This window comes from Chaetodon auriga, chromosome 11, assembly GCF_051107435.1.
Source record: "Chaetodon auriga isolate fChaAug3 chromosome 11, fChaAug3.hap1, whole genome shotgun sequence".
Classification (NCBI taxonomy): Eukaryota; Metazoa; Chordata; class Actinopteri; order Chaetodontiformes; family Chaetodontidae; genus Chaetodon; species Chaetodon auriga.
The window spans coordinates 23,062,440-23,088,978 of NC_135084.1; the positions used below are offsets into that span (position 1 = coordinate 23,062,440).

A 26,539-nucleotide genomic window follows, 5' to 3' on the forward strand; every position below is an offset into this window, starting at 1 on the left:
TGCTTTTTCATGGATCATTTCGATCGAGCCGACAAATGAATCTGTTTAATGTCTGGTATAAAAAAAATGATACGAGCGTCATTTGCTTTAACGGTTGTCCAATGTCAATTACTGTTTGTGTGTGTGTGTGTGTGTGTGTGTGTGTGTGTGTGTGTGTGTGTGTGTGTTTTGGGGAATTAATTTGAGCCTTTTTACCTTTTAACAAGCTTTTTGGAAGGTGAGGACATTTATTTAGCTCACTTCTCTGAGGGGATGTTGGAGGTTTGAGATTCATTTTAAGGTTTATGATTAGAATTAAGTTTGTCTTAAATGGTAATTCCAGTGTTTTTATACCTGGACACCTTTTCGACTTATTTTGGAGTCCAAATGACTAATAGGTACAAAAGGTTTTGGAATTAGTCCTGTAAACCAGCAACTCCCATATTCTTTAAGGTAAAACTGTTTTTTGTCAAAGGAGTCTGGAGCAATGTTTTAAGAAAAGGATTTTACTCTACAAAAAACATCTATCGCTGCAGGGATGTTGTCGGACACATGGACGTTTCACGTTACATTTCGTGGCAGTTGGCTGAGGCGATACACTGGACCAGTTCCCAAACTTTTTGTACCTATTATTCATGTAGACCCCAAACTATATAAATAAAAAGGCCTCAGGTTTAAAAATAAGTTACTCTTTAATGTTTTGATAAGGAATTATGTCAATGTAGAACTGTGATGACGTGCATCTTGTTAACTGCATTTCCTGTTTTATTTTGTAGTAACTTTCCATGTGCATTCCAGTCTGTTTTACTTCCTGTCATTGCTTACTTTCCCACCATTTTCACTCATCACCTGTTCTTAATGATCAAATCAGTCCTCCCAGTGCTTAAAGCCCTCGACATCCACGGCCTGTTTTGCCAGATTGTCTTTGTCTCCCTGCAGACTGGAGGTCCAGCCTTTGTTATGGCCGCTGTTGCTTTGCAGCATGAGATCTCCGCCTGATGTTTGGGCTTTGATTATTGTCAGGATGACCTGTTCTGCTTGTTTTCTTAACTTAACAATTAGATTTTTGCATTTGAAGAATTGAATTCATCACAATAATGTATGTGCAGTCAAACATGTTTACACAGTCACATTATGGGGACAGAGACTTTACCTACCATCTGCCGACAAACCTTGAGCCACCAGAGGCTAAAACATTTATTTAGAGGTTACCATTTCTGTACAATTACCCTGACATGCCTTTCCAAGACATATCCAAGGTAAACTGAAAGCTGTTCTTGAACCATTTGGATTACATGGTTTTGGTCTCTTTTGAAATGTAACACTGAACTTTTATTCGCTGTACCACTGGCATTGAAAAGCAGAAGTTTAAACACACTGAAGCAGAAGGTTTTTATTTATGCCTGAATGCTTTTTTTCAAATAGTTTTTAATTATTAGCTGGAAAACATAATGGGACAACAGCATGAAGCCTCTCCTTAGTCCAAGTTCAGTCCAGCCTGCTGCCTGCTCAAGACCCCCACAAAGCCTTGGCTTTGATTACCTGCCTGCTCTGTTTGGTGTCCTGTTGGCTCTCACTGTCACCTTACCTGTTCTGCCTCTATGTCCTACTTTTGGGTCCAAACAGCACTTCGCAAAATCCCTGAAGGTCTGTGCAGCACCTCCGTTTGGTTTTCTGTTCAAGTTACAAACAAATTGTCCTTTAATGTGTTACTTTCGGTGTAATGGCCAGCCCGCAGGGTGTACACTTTTTTCTAACAGACTTTTACACATGAGTTAATCCAGACCTCTGGGGCGTGACGGGATGGACGTCTGGCTATGTGAGGTTTGACACTGTCCAGTGAAAACCACGTATCTCCACGATTTCATGCGTTTGGATCCTTAGATGCTGCCTCCTTAGATTTTAAGGAACTCAGATTGTTTCACTGATGCATTGTCACCAACCTGAATCACCTTTTGGAAAGGACATCAACATGTTATTTATTCAGGTGGAGCAAATAAAAAAAGAGGCCGTGATGTTTGACCACCACATTTTAACTTCACAAAGTATGAAGTCTGTACTGCACTGAAGTCTCCTGACTCGTTGGGTCCTCTTTAGCAGATTTCTGTCTTTATGAGTTGAATGCTTCAGCTCAAAATGGCAGCTACAGAAAAAGGCTCCGGAGTGACTGACACTTAAGAGTAAACCTGACATTTGTCACTCTTCTTTTAGATAACAAAGTTAAAAAATATGAAACTTTTGGCCAGTTATCTGTGGGAATGCACGCCACCATAAATGAAAAAATGGACCCAGTAATGAAAAGCACTGGCAGAAAACATATGGAACAACGAGATAGAAGCCGTGAGGAGGAGAGGGATGACATGAAAGAGAGAAAAATAAGAAGTGAGACAGAGGACCACTTAAACACACACACATCAGTGTACTGTACAGTATATGGACATGACAAGTACATGAGAAACACATTCTTCCACACCCAAGCACACACACTCTCACTTTGGGCTCTCATGTTTCCAGTAAACATCACTCACTCACACACACACACACACACACACACACACACAGTGTTGTTCCAGCTGTGCTGAACACAGCCAGTCAAACTATAACATACAGAGAAACACACACACACATATAGCACTGAAACACAAAGAAAGAACAGCTAAACACAGACTCTGTAGGACGGTCACAGTCACATTGTGTGGACTCGCCCTCCTTATGGGGACAAAACGCATCTCCCCATTGTGTAAATCATTAAATTTTAGGGTGAAAACTTGGGTTAAGGTCATGGTAAGGGTTAGGATGAGGCAAGTAGTGGTTATGGTAGTGTTTAGGGTAAGTCTCCAGGAAATGAATATATGTCTATGTCCCCAAAACTGATGGAAACCTAACGTGTGTGTGTGTGTGTGTGTGTGTGTGTGTGTCTCAGGCAAACAAGTGGAAAAGACTAAATAAAAGTAACAGAAAGTAAAAAAAAAGAAAAAGAAGAAAAGAAACTCACCTTTAAAATAAAACTGCTTCAGCTGTATCGCCCACGGCCTTTTGTCCAGACAAAGAGTCTGTTTCATGGGCTGTTGAGGCGTGTGTGTGTGTGTGTGTGTGTGTGTGTGTGTGTGTGTGTGTGTGTGTGTGCGCACGCACGCACGCGCGCGCACATATGTTTGTTTAAGATTGGTGTTAATAGGTCTCATTATGAACAACCTCTAATCAGTAAAAATAGCAATGTAGGTCAGTGTTTAGTCTGCACACACATGCATTTAGTATGACACACACACACACACACGCACACACACACACACACACACACACACTTTATGTTTCACATGATCATTATATTTCAAGGCACATGTGTGTGTGTGTGTGATTACATGGTGCTGGGGTCTCTGAGGCCACTTAAGCCCTGTGGTCATAGAGGGCCTCCACACACACACACACACACACACACACACACACACACACACACACACACACACACATTTGGAGTGAGATCATTGGAGAGAGTGACAGCTTCAGGAAATGAAACACACCTCAGATTACAGTTAAACAACATTAACTAACATTTAAAACATGTGGCTTCGCGTGATTCGCTCTCTCCATCAGAGCCGTGTGCTTCGTGATTGAAACCTTTCCTCCTCCTCCTCCTCCTCCTCCTCCTCCTTCTTCTTCTTCTTCTGTTAAACACAAACAGCCGAGTGTGAAAACGTCGCTCGAAGAACATGCAGGACTTTCTCAGCACGTTGAACTCTCCTCTGTGTTTCTCCTCTTTCTCGTTATTTGTGCCGACCTTGTGTTTTCTCCTCTTCTTCACGTTCTCCCTGTTGGTGTCTGCACACACTCAGCATAGTAAGCGATATCAAGGCTTCCCTCCCTTTAGAAGAAGCCATCTGCTGCTGTTTAATATTAAAGTCAAGTTTCAGACTTAAGTAAACCATCACAGTAAACACGCAAGTTTCTGTTGACTGTTTTCATATCAACACATGCATCAAGTTACTCTTTGCTTGCTGTCAATCACCCGACATCACAAGAGGACTTTTCCACCAGGAAATCATCTTTAAAAATAATATGTTGCCTCACAGACTTCACTGTTGCATCCATGCAGCGCTTGAGCTGAGAGATGAAAGAGGTCTTTACTCTGAAGCAGTAACCGCACAGCATCCAGCCCTTATGAGTAAGTCGTGTTTATGGCTGGTTTACTGTGATGAATGACTATCAGGCATGTGGTGATGTTAGTCCTTCATTTGTCTCCTTATGTAAAAACAACAAGCCCTTATGAGTATTTTATTATAGCATCTTGTAAATTACTCAGATGGCATAATGTGCTGTTATCAGCCCATGATAATGTAGACGGACACCTTTTCTTTCCACAGGTGGGATCATTTTGGATTTCTTTTCTTGACAAAGTTTGTTATTGAGTCGCTTTAAAGGCCCAGTGTGCAGGATTTAAGAGGATCTATTGGCAGAACTGTAATATCATATTAACAGGTATGCTTTCATTAGCCTATAATCATTTGGAAATAAAAATTGTTGTATTTTTTGCCTTTTATTGCCTCTTGTTTTTGCGTTTTTTGTGACCAGCGTAGGGGAGGGTGAGATGAGGGGTGTTCAGTTGGTTGCAATCACCAAACTCACCGCTAGATGGCACTAAATCCTACACTCGGGTCCTTTAAATCACACTTCAAAAACCCAGAAATCAGAACCCACCATGCGTTTCCTCATCCGACACAAGACCAAAATCTAAGGAAAGTGAGTTCAGGTGGGTTTAACTTCCACTTTGTGTCTGAATGAGAGGGCTGTTTTGATGAGAACCGTTTTAAAACGAGTTGGCAAGACAACTCTCGTCATACTGGTCCTGTCAACAGAAATTGGTTTTTCTCCAGCAGCTGTCACACATTACATGTCAAGCAATGGGAGAGGAGCTGCACCTGCCAGCCTCTTATCTGAGCTGGAAAAAAAAATGAAAGATCTGACTCTGATAAAATAAGAACATCCTTGATAGTCATCGGAAATTGGTGGTACGTAGATTGAATTAATGGCACGCAGGTTAGAAGAAATGACAAGGTTTCCGTGTACTTTACTGAGCGGCAGAACAATTCAAACACTGGCTTTTAATTCAAATGATGCTCGGCCCAAAAATACGTCTCTTGATTATGAATCACTCTGTGGTGTGTTTCACTCCTTCAATGAAACTGGAGGCTTAGTGTTAGTTGACAGTGGGTACAATGGATTCCAACAATGACAAGCTGTCATGGTGGAGGAAGTATCAAAACCACTCAGCATAATCCACTCCTCCGCCAGTCATCTGTATACTCAGTATGTTCTAAACAGTCATATTTTTACCACAATTTGCCTAAATACACGACTTTCATCTCAGATTACATGCACGACCCTGTAGCTCAGTCACTGATTGTACTGTAAACTAGACACAGACAGATGTAAATGGGCCATACTGACTCTAAATGACACCAAGATTCTTCTTTGAAACAAGCAAAATAATGACCACAAAACCCATAACTCATGACTGGAGTCACTGACTGACTTACAAAACAGTAACATGAGAATAACATTACACTGGCAGAAAATCATCAGATAACAGCTGTTTTACAAAATGGATTTAAAATGTTTTGGAACGAAGCCCTTCAGCTTTGGTGGAAGATTTCCAGCACAGACTCTGGGCTCAAATCCAGCATGTTTGTCTTTTTTTGTCCCTAATTTGTACACGGACATTTATATCCTGGGAAGTGAGAGCTCGCACGTGCAGCTTGGACTGGTTTACAATCTCATTATTATGAAAGAAAAATGAGTATGAACACTTCCACGTGTAGTCTCTCTCTGTCTGAGGCTTCGATTCGAACCCTTCCTACACCTGACTGGATGAGCGCCTGCATTTCTATTTAGCTGAATTCACCTGAAGAGCACTGAGGTGCAGTGTATTCCCTTATGTGTCTTACTCAAGAACTCCTTGACAGCCCTGTCGGGGAGCAGAGAAAATTTAGTATCTATTCTAAATGGATGAGAGTAAAGCAGCAGGCGATCTATATGTAAAAACTGTGAATAACTGCATGCAAAGTAGGAGAAACCTTTAAATGTTTAAGCCTTTTAGAGTAAACAACAACCTCGTGAGACAAATCCTGTGCTCTTTCAACATGTAAATTCTGACTTTAAGTCTGCTGCAGCAAAGCAAGTTTATCAGCGTAAACTGTGAAGGAACATGGGCAATTAGAAAAGACATGAAAATCATGAAGGAGGGAAGTAGAGCATGGTGTGTGTGTGTGTGTGTGTGTGTGTGTGTGTGTGTGTGTGTGTGTGTGTGCGCGTGTGTGTAAGCACGAGGGGATGGACTGTGAGAGGAGGAGAGGATTATCGACACACAGCTAATCTCTTTATTCCACTCAAATCTGCATCACGTCAAAACACGAGTATTGTATACATGATGCACCTTCACTCATGACGGAGACAAACTGTGCTCACAGGTATAAATGGCTGCTTATGTGTACAAGCACCACACACACACACACACACACACACACACACACGCATTGATATAGGTAGACTTTCCATAAGACACAGCTCAAACTGCTCAGCTTCTTCTTCTCTGATGATTGTTTGCAAACGTCTGCTGCAGGCGACACATAACCTGCATGTGTGTGGCTTCCTCCCCTCGCTCTTCATCATCCTTCATCATTATTTTAAGACAAAAGTCTGTCTGCTTGATACAAGCTGTGTTTTCATTTGCCTGGATGGTTATGGTTACAATGACTGTAGGAGATGAGACATGAGGTGTGTTCTCTGAGGTCAGCAGTGTACGTGTTATTGACCCACCCAGCAGCCCCGTCTCCGAGAAGTTGCCTTCATATGCAACTAAATAACAGCAAATACATTCTGAGAGAAGTAGAAAGCTGACCGAATTAGGTTTTCTATTCACATAATGAGGAAGTGTTGTTAATTAACGTACTTGGCAAGTGGCAAAAATGTTTACTGACAGCATATTTCATTTGTTTCCCACAAAAATCTGGCAATGCAGTATCCACCTCTAATGAATGCAGCATTATTCGGGTTTTTTATGATTATGTTCAGACTCTGGCAGCACTTGGTTAATGTTAAGTGAAGTCACAGTCTTCCCCTGACCTTAATCAAATTGATTTTGTTGGCTAAACCTAATGAAAGACAGTCTGGACGTGAACCTGGATTCTGGTGTCCTGCAGTTTGTATGTCCACCATTCAACCACCTCTCTTTAACACCAGCATGTGAAAAAGAGAAACAGTGACTCAGAACATAATCCAGGCAGCGATTACGCCGTCACTACAACCTGATTATGAATGCAAATTAGTCATCTATAAACATAATTTCTAGTAGACAGAGTTGAGCCCAGAGGTGCGTTCAGGCTGAAGGTGAATCTTGCCTCACTTGCATGACTGCAGAGACATTATCAGCATGAATGTCTAAAATCAGTTTGAGCCATTAAGAGTAACAACACATCAATTTACTACCATTGATCCATATTGAAATTTAGTGCATAGAATGGCTCAAGCTCCAAAAACACTGCATCTTACATTTCCCACAATGCAGCTTGTTTCATCTTTCATCTCCTGATGGCACCGGGGTTATTTTCTCAGACATTTTTCTCCTCGTGACAAAGAATCTGAGCTTCGTGTGCAAATTCAGTGCAGTTGCCGTTGCTAATAATGCAAGCCAGTAATTATTCAACCACGAGAGACTGCTTGTCAGGAATTATAAACACCGGCTATTTAAAGTGTTTGATCAAACGACTAATGCAGTGATTTTTCTCGGGGAGACATTGAGTTTGGCGCTCCTTTGGCTTTAGTTTCTTAAAAATACAAACATCATTTTAAACTGCTTAATTTGTATTTATTTGTCTTGTTCTGAGGGAAGGGAAGCGCATGCAGCAAGCATTCAAAACCTTTCATTAAGAAGACTCATTTGGCTTTGTTCGCCGCCTGCAAATAGTTTTTGCTTGCTTGCCAGGAGTGTGTAATGCGAGGTGGAGAAGGGCAGGGTTTCCTGCAGCGCTGTCATTGTGTCGAGCCTTGGCAGGCTGCTGGTTCATTGCTGTGAATGTGGGGGACTGTGTCATGTCAAATTTTGCAAAGTCAGCCACTAAACCTTGATGAAATTGTTTTTGTAGGATGATTTTTTTTCATGTAAAAATGCATTCTCCCAAATTTTCTGAGTGCGCAAAGCTTACACACACACACACACACACACACACACACACACACACACACACACACACACACACACACACACACAGTCAGCTCAGTTTCCGCCTGCCTGGAGCCTCCAAATCACAAAAAAGTGCCCCTGCACTTTGGCATCTGCTGATCCTGTTTATGTGAATGAGATTAGAGATATCCTGGCTCACCGCACCAGAGACGAATTATCGCTCTGGTTTTCTCAAATTAAAAAATATGCACCATATGCAAAGACAGACATAAACTGTCTCACCCACTCAGATACACTGAAGACAGTCTTCTCTGGCCGTCTTCTCTCACTCGTTCTCTCTCAGAAAGTGCAGATTATGTCTCATGACTCACTCTGATAATCATGTTGTGTAATTATCAGCCTGCAGTGGTTTTATCAAATCTGACACTTCACATCACAGCATAAGAACATATACACATCCACACTCATGAGCACAGAAACTCTGCTTTTTATGCGTTTCAACACTCTCCTCGACCTCTTTCTCACACACACATTCATCACACATGTGTCTTTATGGGGATCTTTCAGTGACTCGACATGCGATCTGTGAGCACCTGCCTGAGACAGACGCTGAACCCGAGTCTACATCAGAATTTATCACCAGAAATATCATTCAGTATTACTTTTAAATGCTCAGTTTCTCTTTATTATGGCATTATTTCTTGTGCTTTGTTCCAACGGCGCTTATGATTAACTGACTGTAATTGATTTATCATTTTCACTATAACGGCAAAGACTGTCAAAGGTTTGTTATTCATCAACTTGAGTAATCGAAACCATGTTTGTGTCAGTTTGTGTTACCACATAAAGCTGTGAAATAATTATTCTGAGAGCATTCAGACTCTGCAGCTCCACCCCTTCAAAATCATCAGGTTTTCTTTCTTTTTTTCTTTTTTTTTTTGCATTTTGTTGCATCATGGCTCAGCATGCATCAAGAACCTGAATGATAACAATTTTATTGCTGTTCTGGAACCTCTTTGTTTGTACTAATGTGTTTTTGGTGCCGTGCATTTGTGATGTTTTGATTCCATTACTGGTTTTTATTTACTTGTTATTCATATTTGGCTTGTACTGTATTTTATTGTCATATTGATACTGTGTGATTTCAAACTGTTGACTTTTTTATTGTTGTTTTTTTGTGGACTCCAGGAAGACTCACGACCACCTTAAGGACGCTAATGGTTGATCCAAATACAGACTGAAGAATAACCAGGACAACCAGCGGTGCTTCTGGTCAGTGGTGCAGTGAAAACAGACAAAAGCCAATCCAACCACTGACATACAAAACAAAATCAAATGTTTACTGTCACAGTTTTCTTCATTTTGTCAGATAAAACTTGCCCAGAACAGCAAAGCAATCAAAACTCAATTGATGTCATCATTTGTATTGTTTCTGTTTTCAGTTTCTTTAATATATCCTCTCTCAGTTTGTCCAGACCATAATCAGCAGGCCACTCGACCATCAGATCTCTGCAGCAGCAGAATCCTTTTCTGTCCTCATGCTGCCCCCTTCTGGACAAAATCTGTCATTACAATCTGTGGATCTGACTGAGGAAATCTGTGCAGTGTTTCAGTCATAGAGCTTATTTGGGTAAATTGGGCAATATGAGTTTTTCTTCATGTTTCTCACACTTTCTCCACATTGTGTGTGTGTGTGTGTGTGTGTGTGTGTGTGTGTGTGTGTGTGTGTGTGTATTAGTTGGTAATGAGTTTTTGTAAAATTCACCATATAAGCACTTGTATACTGAAATAATGAAGTCAGGGCCTCATGATTAGATAACAGTGCTGGTTTTGCCTCGACAGTGGTATCCACATTTGATCACCAGTTCCTGGAAATACCTCAGACGATCACCTCCAGTCCTCTGATGGTCAGAGGACAGTTTACGAGTCATGCAAAAGTAAATATGATGCACATTACTCCAGTGTGTTTTGGTGTTTTGGGGGTGTATTTAATGTCTGAGAGTCAAAATTCATAATTAATCTATAAAGGAATACAGATTTTGGGGGTGAGGCTCCGGGTCATGTAGTCTGAAAATGGTGGTCTCACACTGTGAACTTCACTGAACTTCTCCAACAAGCTGCACCTCTCTGTTCATTTCTCCGTCTGTCCATGTGTTGACCTCTAACTGTGCAGCCATTGCAGGTCATCACTCATGATGTCACAGTCCCTGGAAGTTCAAAGGTCACTCTCTGACCTCACAGGAAACCTGGAAGACAGACACTCATCACGTCTGTCTCACACACACACAAACTGCTCAAGTGGAGGGCAATCAGAGGTGATCAGACCTTGAGCTCGAGGCAGAAACACACTCAGCGGAGTGTGTGAAGTCAGCTCCAAATCAGGCTAAAATTAGATTTCCTGGCATCGTCTCACAGGCTGAAGCTGTGCTACTCTTAATTAAAACTGATTTCATCTGTTTGTTGTCCTTGAGTTTGCAGCATTATATAAGTAAAATATGGGAATATTTCAGATCTTGAGAATGTTTCAGTGCAGTTTAGTTGGCGTGATGCTGTATTTATTCTAAATTATAAATGAACAGAAGACTCAGTGTGTTGAATTCAGTCACTTTTATTTTGTAGGCACTTTCCATTCACACAAAGAAACCAACGGTGGAAAAACTAAGCAAAGAATCACATCATCTTCGTTATCATTATGTTCTTGTGTTTTCTGTACAGAAGCCAACACTGCCTCACATTTCCTACGAGCTTCTACGGTTCCTGAAGGAAGGAAAAAGGCAGCTTTGTCACACAGCTGTGAGTTTCAGCCTCTCTGAGACTCTGTGGCTATTTGTGAATGCGCTATAATACAAGTCGGAGCAGACAGCATTCCTGTGTGTGCAAACAATGGAAAAATAAGAGCATATCAATGAGTCTACGCCTCTGAGATGGGAAGCATCCACTCTGCTGAGGTGCCCTCGATCCTGAATCCCAGCTAACAGTGACTTCTGACCTCTTCCTGGGAGCCTGATGATAAGTATAAATATTCTTATTTAATGGCATAATGCTGGACATGCAAAGGCTCTAAAGCAGGTCAGACTGACTGGCATTAATTATCCGTGTTTAATTTAAATCTTTTTAGATGGAAATCATGTGCTGTAAATACCTTTTAAGAATGATCTGTACTGTGACTTTACAGTACTTTGATGTTAGCCATAAGTGGAATTATAGTAACAAACTCATTTCCTGTTATATTCATCTATGCGCAGTGGACACTTCTTCATCCTTAACAGATCTGGCTCCTCTGGAATTCTACCAAAATGTACAAGAATGAAGCAATAAGGGGGAAGGAATCCAAGAATCACGAAGGGACAAGGATGTGAATGGAAGCAGCTTTCAGCTTCTCTGTGCTACATCGAGAGAATGGGAGAATGTATGAGTTGAGATGATACAGAGAGGTTATTTTCTGTCCTTCAAGAGCTCTTGTCTTCAAAGTAGGTCTGTTCGATGCGTCTGCAGAACGACAGCAGGTTGCTGTAGCTCTTGATCCGCTCGGCCAGCTCAGTGCTGGTCAGCCTGGTGGTCAGTATGGTGAAGAGATGACCAAACACCAACGCATCCAGTTCTGTCGGCCTGCAACACACAGACACACACTCTTTGCTTGTTAATGCTGAAATCAACCGTTCAGTCAAGATTTATATTTCAGTTCTAGTATATTGCACAACATGATGTTTAATCAACATTGATTATATTCTAAATTGACCACATGCAGTTGAAACCTGTGCTCGTCATACACTACAGCATCTCTGCTCATACTGGGAAACTTCCATCCAGCTATAAATGAGAAGTCGGGACTGAGAAGTTAAAAGAAGCCGTGACATTAAAAATATTTGTAATGTTGTGTTGTGACCACAAGGTGGTGCTAGAGAAAAGCTGTCAGACGTTTCTAAACACTCATTTCCTTTTTGGCTTGTAGTTGGGATGAGTTTCCCATCAGGGCTTTCAGATGTCTGTCTGGCAGAGAGCCTTTAGGAGTCAAAGAGCGATAAAGTCGGGAGGAAGTTATGGTCAAGGAACAGGTCAAATGCTGGACTTTGGCCCAGGAGACCAGGGTCTGCGTCCCGTGTGAAACCGACAGACATGCATCAGGTAAACAGACACACGAACATGCAGACATACAGTCAGATACGTACTGTTTGTTGAAGAAGTATGGTTGTGTTCCCAGCCTCTGGGACAGAGCCTGGCAGCACTGACTCACATCCTCATAAACCTGAAACACAAGAGAGAGCAAACACTTATGTTTTTGTCCAGCGATGGCAATATTTTGTGAAACTACAGAACCATAAATCAAATCTGGGATATCATGAAAACAATCGTGTAAAACAGGAGACATTGACTGTCAGGTGGCTGCTGACCTGCTCCAGGGTTTTCCCTCCCCAGCCGATGGCGTTCATCTTCCTGCGGATCTCCCACTGCTTCTGATAGGCGAGGATGTTACTGAGAGGCCACGAGTAAGGACTGCTGTATCTGGGCCGTGAGATCTGTGCAAAACACATATGATTAATCACACTACACATACACTGCCAATTTATTTTTAGATCTGAAGACGAGTGCACACACCTCAGCAGCTGTGGCGTCATCACACCACTGGATGTACAGCTGTGGAGGAGAGGAGACTGGAATGAGGAGATACTATCCAGAAATACTGATAGCAATTGTGTGTAAGTGTGTTGATGTTCTTCTACCAGCACAGTGTTTCAGATGTGTGTGTTTTGTTACCTGCCAGTGTGTGTGTGTGTGTGTGTGTGTGTGTGTGTGTGTGTGTGTGTGTACCTCAGCAGTAAGCAGCATGTTGTTGACCAGCTCCATGTACGCTTTCATTTCAGCTCTCTGAACATCATCTAGGCCGTCACTCAGAGAATGACCCTAAACACAAAAAGCACACACAGAAAATGACTTTACTTCTCATCTTCAGTCGATCCTATTTTTCCAATTAATGAACAGAATACAAGGGATTCCCCAACATGAGTATTATTCTTAGGAACTTGTATCAGTGACAGCTTCATGTGATAAAATGTCTTCAGCTGTGATAAGAATCAGTAACGCACACCTTGGCTTTGGTGAACTGCACAATCGGCCCCAGCTCTGACACCACCTGGTTCCCAACGTGGATGAAGGGAATCTTACCTACAAGGAGACAAAAACGACAGTGAGAGAAGCAGAACGTTAAATATCTTCTGCAGTGCCTACGACCACCAAACCCAAAAAGCCATGAGCTCAGCAATCAGAAGGTCACAGAGTCTTCTCCAGTCGAACTGCTCTCAGTTTCACGTCCATCGACACAGTGTGGATACAAAGACTGACAAGTACATACAAGCACTGAATTTCAACACAAACTCAATGTCTGACCAGAGTTGCCGTTATGTGGTAATTATAGGTTCTTTACAAGGAAAATCTGTTGAAGTCAAACATCTATTCAGTCACAACGTCTGCTGAAAACAACTCCTGAGATAGATGTGAAAATATTGTGACTACACACCGTTTTCCCACACTGCTTCTCTGATACCCGCCCTCCCTCTCTGGGAATTAAGGATTTATTTTAACCAATCCAGAGTTGGTGGTGATTCATGGAACAGTCAAAAGACAAACCAAGAAGGTTTTGGGAAGTTTTATTTTGTTTCTGTCAAGTTTGTGTTTTACGCTGATAAAATGTTTGTAAATGGAGTCTGGTGGCTTCGGCGAGAGCGATACAGCAGCTGTTTCTGGTTACACAAAAAGGAACTTCCTTTTTAACAAAATGGTCTCTGTGGGGGTCCTTTGCAGAATGTTGTCAATAAAAATCTGACACTGAAATCTTCCAGGACACATGGACCAGCACCAATGTTTCCAATCAGAAACTCTGATTCAAGCGTTGTATGACAATGAGTACATCCACCTTTGCAGCAGCACATGTACTTACCGGAAGGTGACATGTATTCAGCATTTGCTCTGCAAGCCACCTGCACTGGTAGACCGCACATCCTGAGGTAGGCCTGTGCAGGACAGAAACAGGACAGGGCCAACGAGCATCAATCAGCACATTCAAATCATATGAATCATCTGTTAAATAACACACAGTTTCAGAGAGGTATCATGCATGCAGATACAAATGTCTGCATGGAATATGCTGACACACATATGTTGATATATTTGCTGATAACACACACAGACACACACAGAACTTCACCTGAACAGCTAGAGATGAGGCACAGTCTGACAGCAGAATCTGATCCTCTGTAAAGACAACACCAAAGAAATGTGAACGACTGACGGCCATGCTTCTATAACAACGACTCCAGGACTATTGTTTCTGCAGGACAAACGCTGACTCACCCTTCAGCGGCTGGTACAAGGTTGCAGTTTCAGGCCAAGGCTCAGCAGCTGTCAGGGACAAAAACAGACAAGCGAGCAGAGACGCACACACACACAGGGGCACAGTTATGAAGGTGAGGCTGGCTTATCAAACTGTTATGAGTAACATTTATTATCATACTTAACCCTAATAGTGCAATGCATTCATAATCAAACTAAAATCAACGTTGTGTTGATTTAAGTCTCACTGTACGTTAACAGACACGCCCCCACAGAAGCACAGACGCTGTTGTATTTGCCCGTGTTTAGCTTAGCTAACATGCAAACCCAATTCAGATATTCAACGTTCATAAACGTGCTAATCGGACGAATGCTGAAAACGCAAACTCCTCAGATGGGAGTTTAACTTCCCGGCAACAGTTCAGGAGGTTTCACATCAATGTTGGTGGTGTGTAAAGTAACAAAAACACGACTTACGCCAATAGAGTGCAGGTAAATTCAACTTAACGCTACACAACCCATGTAAAATCCAAGATGGCACATGAGTTCTTCTCTCCCCAGAGGGAGTGCTGCTCAGTGGCACTGCGCTCATTACTGCTGCTGGTGGCCGGAGGTTGTATTACAACAGCCTATGGTTTCACACCATTACTGTTGCAGTACAGCTTCCAACCACAAGTGGCAGCTCTGAGCGCACCAGTGCCGAGCAGCACTCCAGCTTGAGGGAAGAAGAGCTTCTTCGCCATCTTGGCTCTTCAAGTGGTGGCTGAATTTATTATAATTTAGCGGCACTTCATTGGAGTAAGTCGTGTTTTCGGAACTCGACACAAGGCTGACACCGAGGTGAATCCCCCTGAACTGTTCCTGCTTAAATATGCTGTCCTCTCTTGGATTCATGCTTTAGAAATAATCCGTTAAACAACTTTATTTTCACGTATATGCCCAAAAAGGGGGCGACGCCTTGTTAGCCATCTAGGACAGTGACAGTCCTGCATCAGAGCTAGCCTGGACAAGCTAGTTTTTACTAAAGAAACGGAGAAAAGTGGACAAGGACAGCCATCGTTACAGTTTTAGTTGAACCGTCCTGCCAAGTTAAACGGAAATTGACACTTACATGTATTTAATCAACGTTAGGAACAGTGTACATGGTTGTAAACGTTAGCTGACATTAGCCGCCTGAGGCTAGCTTAACAGGCAATAATAGAAGCTCTGGACTAAGTCAACCCATTACCTGCCATCTGCGACACGAAGGCATCTGCCGCGAGAGACATTGTGGTGCTGAAAGATCCGGATTGCAAAATAATAGTTAATATGGGTGATGAGGTCAATTCCACTGCAAGCAAGTTTAAGGGCAAGTGCTTGTTCCACAGTCACCGACTGGTCCGCCCGCGATTAATGTCCCGGGCAGCAAAAATAGTTCCGCGTTCCGCCTGAGCTGGAAACATCTGCCTGCCGTTGTCATTGTGTGTATTATGCTCGCATGTGTGTGTGTGTGCTGCAGTCTGTGGCGTGGTGACAAGGTGGACAAAATAGCAGAAACATGCATAGTGCGAGTTTCAGCCTTAAAATGGTCAACCAACTGAATAGCACAAGATCTGCAAACTGTGGAGTATAATGTGCATAATGTTGTACAGGTGTTCCTTTTATTATCACTTACTGATTATCATTCAATTATTGTTCATCAAATCTGAGCACATCACATATTGTCCTAATCCAAGGACTGTTCTCCCAAATTCGTTAATTCGTCGATTTCTCTTTCAGGCTGCAGTACTCAGTGCAACCACCGGAGGGCGTTCCTGCTTCACGGCAGTCAGACCGCACAAAGGTAGGTTGGTGTGATACTCATTGGCCAGCATGCAAAACGTCCACCAATCGCAAGCGCATACGTCTCAGGTATTTCAATATAGGATGTTCACAAAGACTAGAAATCGCAAATAACCCAATATATGCAGTTTAATTTATATTCAAAAGAAATGTTGTCGAGCTTATTTGCCATTTCTTTCTGTCGGCTTAGATTTAAGTAAAATGTCCATGTTGTCAGTGAGCGTGCACAGATGCTTTTTTGTTTGTTTGTTTGTTTTTGGTATATATTTTATAATCAACTAAGTATGCACAGCATGGGATCGGGTTTAAAAAATGCCAGTTCTGTAGTTCTTAAAAGGTTTATTGAATTCCCCACAGCGGAGGAAAACAAGTCAAGTATCCTTCCTTGGCTGCTGTGTCAAATTGCAGACATGCGACCCTTCAGAGGCTTTTCGTCTGTGAGTGAACATTCGAGCTTCTGTTGGCCTGACTGCTCAACTATGTGGTGGATCTGCAGCATGATAGATATTCCATGTCCCCCATGTCAGCCCCTTTCCTGCACATTTAACCCCGTCTCGACCGGAAGCCACCAATTAATGCCTCTCATTTACCTTACATCCCACGACACACACACACACACACACACACACACACAGAGAGAGAGAGAGAGAGAGAGAGAGAGAGCAGATTTCTTTCACCTCACGTAGCCCGTGTCCTCCCTGCGTAGTTCGTAATGCGTAAAAAGAGCATAGAAGTCATAAGATCGCCCAAAGGAATTTGTATATTTATATAATGTTTTAACCGTACTACAACAGCCGCTGCAGGATACGATGCGTGTCTTATTAACATTCCACGGATGATTACAGTCTGCGTAATCACGGCCACATTTTAACATTTTCCATCGCATGGACTTGAAAAAACATACCTCGGACTTTGAATATGTTAAAGCAACAGCAACTTCTGTGTGGGAAATTTTAGATATCCATTTATTTTAGAGCAAACGGTCGCAGAAGTGATGTTAAGGATCACCGTTTATCCACTGAATCACTCGGAGGACATTTTAAATCCTCCCACTTGTGAAAACACTCGCGTTTAAAAATACGTCTCAGTTGAGACACCGCGGACAGATATTTGTCCTGACTCACCTCAAACGGCTCGTCTGTGTTTGACTGTAAAACATGACAGAGCCGAGAGGATCTGTGTGTTTAACACGTCAGGGCTGTCCGCACGTGTCCTGATATACTGGCGGTAAAGGGAGATTATTTTTACGCACAGAGATTTTTCTTTGTTTGGAGCCAAAACTCAAGACGATGAATTCGCCTTCATCAAAGTGATTTCTACGTCACTTCCGTTAATTCTTCCCATCCCGACACCCTCCCAGCAGTGCTAAAATAAATATGATCACAGCATACACAGCTGGTGTGTGTGTGTGTGTGTGTGTGTGTGTGTGTGTGTGTGTGTGAGAGAGAGAGAGAGAGAGAGAGAGAGAGAGATGAGGAAAAAAAAGTCACAGTTTTGCAGTTTGGAACATTTTTATTTTTTATCATCTAAGTATTTTATCAAAACATTTCCACATATAAAATTCTTACACGAAGAGTTTTTCTCTTTTTTTTTCCAAACATGATCACAGAGAAAATAAAGAACAGAGATGTTGCTCGCTACAAAGAATAAAATATGCTTCTAAATAATACAAATAAAAATAAGTACTGTCGTAGGCTATAATAGAAATCAATAGCATATTAAACTGGAATCAAAGAGTGAACATATTCTTTGAAAATGCAACATAATGCTGTTTCAGAGAGGACGAATTTACACCTCTCTGTTCTGAATCAGACAACAAACGTTTCAGAAAGTTCTGCTCGTTAAAACCCTGTAACCCTGAGAAAACATGTTGGATTTACAGTCAGCGTCGTGCATCAGAAACCTCCTTCCTCCGTTTTAGCTGTTTGTAATTCTCTTTTTACTCTCCCGTGCGTACCAATGTATGACTTCCCTCCAAAAAACTGAAAAGTTTATTCACCCTTTGGATATTTAAAAAAAAAAAAAAAAAAAAAAAATCTGCACGATATGGCTACTTATCCTGCTAAGTATACATTGTTTTTGGAAGCTCCTCTATGTACAAAATAAAAGCTCAAACATTATTTATCCCACCATTCTGCGCGTCAGCCGCCGCGCAATTTGGCGTTTCTTTGCGTCTTTAAGCGCCAGTTTGTGGAAACAACATTTTGGTCATGTGCATATTCATAAGTTAGGCTATCTCATCTTTTAGGTAGCTTTTATAAAACCCTGTACTGTGTTTACCCTGTAGAAATAAAACCCTGTTTTCTCCAGATACAGTCTCCCCTTCACCGTAAATAGGGAGAGTTTGGCAAGACTACAACCAGCAGGCGCTTCACGCCTTTCATATCGGATGTCTAAATAAGAAACAGTTCGCTAATTTCACCAAAGATGTCAGACCGATAGGACCTGGAAGTTTACCCAAATGTAAGACTGAAGTACATTAATTAATTAAATGTCACGCTAAAATTGGATGCAACCTGGACACAACAGACCGTTTGAAAAACACCTCGAAGCTGAAACAGAAACCAGAACGTGTAAAGCCTGTAGAGGGACAGCCTGTCGTTTTAAAGCCGTGTGGGATTGTTTCAGGACTGCGGTCACCCTGGATCATTTCTGCATCATCAGTTTTGGAGGGTGAAGGTGCTAACATGGCTGCCTGTGACGGCCAGCCTGCGCGCTCAGACGGTTATGGCCGCCTTCGCGTTACTGTCGCTGCTGTTGTTATTGCTGTCCGTCGCTTTCCTGTTTTTGCTCCTTCCTTTGGTGTTCGGCAGCTTGTTGTCTTTCTTCCAGCGCATGCGCCGGTTCTGGAACCACACCTTCACCTGCCGCTCGGACAGGCAGAGCGCGTGGGCCACCTCCACACGCCTGCGGCGCGTGAGGTACCGGCTGAAGTGGAACTCCTTCTCGAGCTCCAGAACCTGCTGGCGCGTGTAGGCCGTCCGAAGCCGCTTTGGCTCCGGGCCCACGTGGTTCGGATTAACTGGAAAAAAATCAAGAAATGAGAGTTAATTAAAGCGTTTATCTTGTGTTTACATTAAATGTTACCAGGCCTACTTTTGGCATCGTTCTTGTACGAGTAAATGACAATAGACACGCACATTAAGATAAATAAAATTGAATTAGCCCAGAAATAAAAAAAAATAAATAAATAAAACGTCTTGTTTGAACATTTCTGCAGTTTTTATCATGAGGCAGGTTTTAGTGTTAATCTTCATTTGTGGTTGACCGGGAAAAGGTCCAGGGAACGATTTTTACTTTTAAACTTGCAGCTTTTTGTTCAGCCGCAACGTTGCACACCACAGACACACACTTTCTCGCGCGCGCGCACACACACACACACAGACACACACACACACACACACACACACACACACACTCACGTACACACGCACACGCTGTTGCAGGGCCATAAAACTTTATAGGGGTTGTAATTCTCTCTGACTCTCACTGAGATCATAAATAACTCAACAACACAAACCGGTCCTCACAAATGGACAAAACACTAGAAAGAAAGAAAGAAAGAAAGAAAGAAAGAAGAGCGGGGGAGCGCCTGGCAGAGCAGAAACATAAACATGGGAATCAGACGAACTGAAATGATGGAGAAATGAAACGGACGGAGTGTGAATTGGAGACACAGAGATGAAAACCTGCAGGCTATCTCACCTTGAGCGACGTGCACTTTCTTCATCCACGGGTAGACAACAATAGGCGGCTTGTCCTTCCCCTGGCAGGCCGTTTTCCTCTGCACCTGAGCGGGCTTCGCACAGGTCATCCAGGCCTGGCACTGCAGGTCACCCACGGAGAACCTCTCCTTACCGGGCGCGTCTGTCTCTCTGTAGCCGGGGAGGGGCGCACCTTGGTGCAGCGAGTGGTCCTCTCCATCCTCTCGGTGGTGCCCCTGCAACGAGTGTTGATAGCCGGTTTGTTGTGGTGTGTATGGAGGCGGAGGGGGCTGCATGGGCTGATAGCCTCCTCCATAACTACCACTGTCCTGGGGGTTGTTGTAATACCCCCCTTGGTCACTAAAATTACTGTAATCTTCTTCACAAGGCGGGAACTGCGGCTCAGCATATTTACAGCTCACCACGTAGGACTCCATGATTGATTTATAGCGAAGCTGGTAGGAGAATACTAATTTTTCTTTCTCTCCCCTCTCTCTGTCTCTTTTTCCCCCTCTGGCATCAAGCCATCCTGCGGCTGTCAAATAGACGGACGGCCGCGCGGGCCACGTGACCCTGCGGCCAGCCAATGAGAGACCGCACTTTGGGTTGTTTATGTCAGACGTAATGGGATAATTTGAAAGAAAAAAAACGTTCATTATAGGACTAATGAAGTTTTGCTGGCGTGGAGAAATGGTTAAGAATAGATGTTTGTGGACTGACAAATAACACGAAGAATCCTGCAGATCTCTGATTCTCACTAAAATAAATTAGGTACATTTTAGTAGGATATATGTTATATTTTAGTCATAATTTCTCTATCTATCTATTTATCTATCCATATATCTATTTATTTATTTATTCATCTATCTATTTATCTATCTATCTTGTCTCTTTATCTGCCCACTCCCCACCCCCTCCCTCACACAGCACCTATTGAAAACGCACGGACTGTAGATTTATGACTTTCAGCTGAAAGACTTTTACCCCCACACAGATGGCCAGAGCTGAAAAATTAATCTCACCCATATTGAGGGCTGGCTGGGCCATATTTGGCCTTGTGGCGAGTCAAAGGATGGACAACAAAACATGGCCGGTCAGAAAGGCCTCCAATAAAAGAATGAGATAAAAGGATTCCAGACAGTGACTAGTAGTTGGCTTTGTTAGGCTGGGGTCAGCCCGAGGTGTCCCGTTCACCACCGCCACCTCGGCCTTTAAAGGAGGGAAAAATGCGTTGGTCATCTTAAAAAATGATGCTAAAGCAAGCTGAACGAGAAGAAAACGCGACAGGGCTGAAAAATGAAAGCGAATTAGGGCGGATATAAAATCTAAAATGTGAGAATATGCTAAATTTAAGCCCTCACACGAAGAAAAAGTCATACAATGAGAATGCTTTTATCCTGTGGGCACCGCCAGCTTGGATAATTTGTCTTTCGTTAAAATCAACTTAAATTCCAGGGTCTGAAAAAATCACCTGCAGTGAGAAATAGCCCATAAAGAGAGTGTGATGTCCTCCAGGAGAGGGTTTCCTCTTTGGCTGCAGCTGCTCTCGAAGGATGCTCAGCCAAAACCTCTTAGTATGTCCTGCCTTGTATTACCTCTGCTTAATATAGCCTGCAATAATACTCTTAATAAAGAAGAGGAAGAAAATGTTTTTGCTTGGCTGAGGCATTAAAGGAGCTCATGCAGAGGGTGTAATGGGTTTGAAGATCTTGGCACGGCTGACCGAGTGCAAGTGAACGAAAGCTTCCCTGGGTTTAATCTATCTAATCTAATGAGTCATTTGTTCAGAATAGCTCATAACGCACGTCTGAAAGTGCCTGATAAGTCATAAAGTGGCAAAATCTCACTTTTTTGTCAGTTTTAACAATTATCCCACGACGGACTTTTAACATGAAAACACAGTCTGGGTGGTGAATGAGTCCCTTGCCTCAGCATCTTCAACAGAGATGCCACTTTTGACACATTATGTGAAGGGAAGCGTTAGTGTACACCACTGTATTCTTAAAAAAAAAAAAAAAAAAAAAAGCAACTTCTTCATTGTTTATCACCCCATAGGAGCATTTCCAACCACTTTATTATTTGAAGCTTCAATTTCACATATTTAGCATCATATTAATAAGAACTACTGTGAGCAAATGCTTTAAAATATTACAGCCACAAGAGTGGGCTGCACAGGTAAAATCATCCGGTTCTCATGCATAGCACCCACTCTAAGTTTCTGTGTCTGTGTTTAAGCTTTGTGCTGCAACCAGATTGCTGATTTCTTAATCAAAACCCAACTGAGCGGACCTCAGTGCTGCCAGGGAATTGGATCCAGTGTCGTAATCACACCACACACTGTGTAAATCAGCATGTGCAAACCATTCTGCCCCATTTCAGTTTCACTTACCCATCACCTCATTGGAGCTCTTGGTGTTTAACACAGACAACTGTCACAGGTAGCGCCTAAGTGTGAATTGTAGAATGTAAAAGAGAGCAAGACCTCAAAGCGAAAGCGCTGGAAACGGCCATCAGTTTCTCATTCCCCTGTCTTGCATTTTGATAGATGGTTATTCATCGCCCATAGACTCCCCTAGAACCCAATCTGTGACTGAGGCAGCTCCACACACATTCGGTTCTACAGGGTATATATAGGCGAAGGTTCACTTCACGGCTGGCTGCTGATGGCTTCTTTTTGTCGCTGACAGTGATTTACACACACATTCTCACACAGTTTTTTTTTTTTTTTTATTGTAGTTGTTATGCCTCAAAATGTAAAACACCGTTCAACCAATCCCTTCTTTTTTTAAAGACGTGCATATTGTTCAACATGATGTATCAGTGTCACTGTTTAATTTATTGAAACCATTAATGGTGCTGCAGCATGTAGCATTTTGACATCAATAACTCGTTAAGGCACACCACATTAATTCTAATACATAAGTGTAATTACTGTAATAAAGCAAGACCATCACCTAGAAGACCGGCAGCCTCAGCAGTGCATTGTCGACAAGGAGGATATTGGGTTGGGAAATCTGCGTGAAACCTGTCTTGCAGCGCAGAGGGACAGTGATTTACAGAAGCAAACAGCAGGAGGGGTGTCTGCTCTTCATCTGGGGCCAAAAGTTTGTCATAAATGGTGGAACAAGTGAAACGCCAATGGAAGAATTATGATTAACACCAGCATTAAGAACACCAGTAGATAAGTGGTTTGAAACAAGTCGGCCATGTATCGATGTTTGTACACTCTTCATCCCAATCCATCATCCGCTCAGCCCTGCAACAGCATTTCTAATTAGTATGTGACCTTGGTGGCTGCTAAGGAGCCACAGCTCTGAGTGTCACACTCTTCATTGTGCTTTATATGCTAAGACTGGATGGAAAAAGAATTGAAAAAAACGTGAAATCAAAATGAAAGCTTTGCTTCCCGAGAAGAGAAACCTGAACAAACTGGATATCAGTTGGTTGCTGACGGCCTCGTGCGGTTGAACGAGCCTTGTTTGTATGTTTTGTTGTTCTAAATATTTGGTAACAACCAGGGAGCGATCTGCCGTGCAGCAGTTGGTGAATCCAGCCACTGAGGTTGTGAGGAGAGAATAATGACAGCTGGTCACCTGCCAAAGTTGGAAAACAAGCGACCGGCTTGTTTACAAGCTACCAGCCGCAGTGCAAACGTGACCGGCATTGGGATAGTGGCTAATGGCCACTTCTGCCTGGATGTCAGATTGGACTAAAGTGAAGATTACAATGCTGGGAAGAAGATGGCCCTGGGGGCAAGTTTAAATTTCTCATTTAGATCCTGCTGAAATACATTTATGACGGTCCCCAGCTCCTACATAATTCAACATCTGTTGTCAGCTGGCCAGTGGAAGCACTGAAGGCTACATGCGAGGGTGCTGGAGTTTAGATTATAATCAGGCCTCTGCACTGAGAGGCAGCTTTACCGCCATGACTGATGGCACTGGTTGGGACTGTTGTTGTCATTGTTATTCTCTCTTTGTACACTGGTTTTGCTTGGGCACATATTAAATAAAGGGTAAAATATCATGTATTGATTTTCATCCCTCTCTATTTATCAGCGCTGCACTGAAGGCAACGTCACCGTCTTTTTCCATCCCCTCACAGCATGTCTTCATCCACACACAGTAATGCATTATTAAGAATACTGCTGCTGTTTGCTTGCGATGTGCACAGATATTACAGGGGATGTTGTGTGTGTGTGTTTGCTCTAAGTTTTGGTCGAGATGCCACAGAGACTTTCTGTTTCCGTTTCTTGCCTTGGGCAGCTTTCTGTGTTCTGGCAGAGACTCACTTTGTCCGTTTACATTTGCTAAATTCCCATGGTCCTTTGAACGAGGGGCAGGCGAAAACCAGTCTGGACCATTTGTTGCTAGAAAGTGAGAAGCTATAGCTGCATGGAGAGAGGAACAGCAGAACGTTACGCAAAGCAAGCCCGGTTCATATAGAACAGTGGGAAAGGTGAGCTTTAAGTCGAGCTACACATTGATTCAAATGGGTTTGGTTGAATAATGAAACTGCAGTTTAGAGCACTGATGTGCAGATAAAGTAGAAAAATCTATTCAGTTTAGCACTATTAATCCACGCCTCAGCTAAAAAGGACTTTGACCTAAAACTTTCATTTTTCACAGTTATTCCAGCCTAAACTCTCCTGCTGAATAGAGGTTTGAAGGCTGGAATCATTAGCCTGCGCCTTTTCAATGGGGCTCATAGCTCTGAACTTTGGTGGACTCCCTTTAGAGACAACAACAACAACGGAGCGATGTTTCGCTTTTTCAAAGAGCATTCTTCTTTAAGAATGTCGCCTAGCTGCCGTCAGGTCGCGCGGGGGTCAATCAGAATCGTTGACCGCTGGTTCACCGTTTCATTAGTCCTCGCGCTGGACAGGGCCACGCAGGGGCTCGAGCCGGGGACCATCCAGAGTTCACGCGGACTGCGGGAGTCGCGAGCCCATTGTTTCACCGGTTTCTGTCTCTGTAGATGGATTATTGTTGTGCAAAGGCCAGTTTGAAATTAAAGGGTTTAAAAAGAACCTTAAACTGATTTCAGTGTCATTTTTGATGAGGTCAGCAGAAACTGAGCTGATGTTTTTTCTGTTCCTGCAGCTGCAGTTTAATCAGCCCTCATCCACCATTTTCAGTTATTGATACGCTATTGATTAACGTTCTTAGTATCTTACCAGCACGAATGTTCCTCCACTAATCACCACTTTTTTAGACATCCGGTAACCGAACTAAATATTTTGTCGATTATTTTCGTCATTTACACAAACCCTCTTATTCGAACCTCAAGCAGCGCCGCAAACATCACCTCACACCTAAACCCTTCATTAAATTCGCCTCTCATCCACAGTTGGCTGTGTGATATAAAGCTATTCAGATGTGGCTTTTCTTTCTGGGGTCGTTTCACTTTTTCATCTTAGACAGGCTGACCGCCGGCTCACCCCTCCGCCCCCGGCCCTCTGCCGGGTCAAAGCCGAGCTGAGAGCAGCTTTAACCCGGTTTAGACATTAACTGCGACCTCCAGCCCTGAGAACCGCCGTGCACCGTCTCAGACTGACTACTAACAAGTAGAAGCCGAGAAATTCTGACTGTAAATGAGGCGAAAGTCAGAAATCAAATGCAACACAAACACGATGTGTTTCTACTCAAGGATACAAAACAGTGTATTTGTTATGGCTACAACTGCAGCGCGAGGTCTGTGGGAACCACTGCCTGATTTAACGGGTCTGAAACTAAAAGGAAAAAGGCCAATCACATCACCGCAAATATAGATTAAACTAAAGTAATGATCAAATGAAATAACCAATAATCGAGTTAAGAAATGTGTTTATTTAGCCTATAGTTTCCAAAATATTTTCCACTGCAAACTAATGATATTAGAGATTAAAATATTGCTCTGTGAACAGCATAAATCCCGGAGTCCTGCGGCAGATGTTAATGGATGAATGTGTGTTACCGTGAATGAGTCTGGACTGAAAAACCTCTGGATGACTGTAAAGAGACCACAGAGCCTGATCTGCCGCTGGGCTGCAAAATAATATCCAAACACGGTAGACTGCTGTTTTCTGCTGTAATGCAGTGACATTAAACTGGTTTCTATCGTAAAGAAAAGAAAGAAAAAAAAAAAGAAAGAAAGAAAATGTGATAATAAGAAGAATAATAGTGATACTACTACTACTACTACTACTACTACTACTACTAATAATAATAATAATAATAATAATAATAATAATAATAATAATAATTTCTTTTCGTAGCAGCCGTCAGTCTGCAAACATTCAGCTTCGCATGTGCACAAAAATCTAATTAATAAATAATATACAGAATAATAAAAACATGTTCTACAGCCCTGAGCGTGACTTGGTTTGAGGTTGTTGTAGAGATTGATGCCTCTGTTGTCCTGTGTTTGTTCGGAGCAGAGGCCTCGGCTGCGGCTCTAATCAAACTGCTCTGCTCGTCGTAAACTGCTGCTGTACAGTCCTCTGCTCGCCTCTGTTTACAGCCCGGAGAGGAGTGAGGCTGTGTGAGCAGAG

At 42.6% G+C, this 26,539-nt stretch overlaps 3 protein-coding genes across 3 annotated transcripts in view; 1 reads left to right on the plus strand and 2 right to left on the minus strand.

Annotated features, from left to right (window-relative positions):
- Positions 1 to 10,747: 10,747 nt before the first annotated feature.
- Positions 10,748 to 15,867, minus strand: mtx2 (metaxin 2). Its single transcript, XM_076742335.1, has 10 exons — positions 15,711 to 15,867; positions 14,504 to 14,551; positions 14,358 to 14,404; positions 14,091 to 14,163; positions 13,242 to 13,318; positions 12,965 to 13,057; positions 12,752 to 12,790; positions 12,547 to 12,672; positions 12,325 to 12,401; positions 10,748 to 11,764 (listed from the first exon to the last, which is right to left on the minus strand). Exons 1-10 carry the CDS (start codon positions 15,748 to 15,750, stop codon positions 11,605 to 11,607), a joined length of 780 nt encoding a protein of 259 aa, XP_076598450.1. The 5' UTR covers positions 15,751 to 15,867; the 3' UTR covers positions 10,748 to 11,604.
- lnpk (lunapark, ER junction formation factor) overlaps positions 15,221 to 26,539 on the plus strand; it is a 51,888-nt gene continuing 40,569 nt past the window's right edge. The window contains exons 1-2 of the mRNA XM_076742330.1: positions 15,221 to 15,322; positions 16,241 to 16,304. The gene's annotated coding sequence lies outside the window, so the exon portion shown is untranslated. The remainder of the gene's footprint in view (positions 15,323 to 16,240; positions 16,305 to 26,539) is intronic.
- LOC143327819 (homeobox protein Hox-D4b-like) lies at positions 19,021 to 20,680 on the minus strand. The gene is made up of 2 exons (XM_076742334.1): positions 20,009 to 20,680; positions 19,021 to 19,325 (listed from the first exon to the last, which is right to left on the minus strand). The coding sequence occupies exons 1-2, from the start codon at positions 20,661 to 20,663 to the stop codon at positions 19,021 to 19,023; spliced, it is 960 nt and encodes a 319-aa protein (XP_076598449.1). The 5' UTR covers positions 20,664 to 20,680.

Coding starts and splice junctions, on each gene's coding strand:
- LOC143327819 (XM_076742334.1), bottom strand. CDS start 20,663: ATGAACGTTTTTTTTCTTTCAAATTATCCCATTACGTCTGACATAAAC. Junction 19,326..20,008: donor GAAAGTGCACGTCGCTCAAG/GTGAGATAGCCT, acceptor ATTTTTTTCCAG/TTAATCCGAACCACGTGGGC.
- mtx2 (XM_076742335.1), bottom strand. CDS start 15,750: ATGTCTCTCGCGGCAGATGCCTTCGTGTCGCAGATGGCAG. Junction 14,405..14,503: donor CTTGTACCAGCCGCTGAAGG/GTGAGTCAGCGT, acceptor TTGTCTTTACAG/AGGATCAGATTCTGCTGTCA. Junction 13,319..14,090: donor TGAATACATGTCACCTTCCG/GTAAGTACATGT, acceptor GTCTCCTTGTAG/GTAAGATTCCCTTCATCCAC.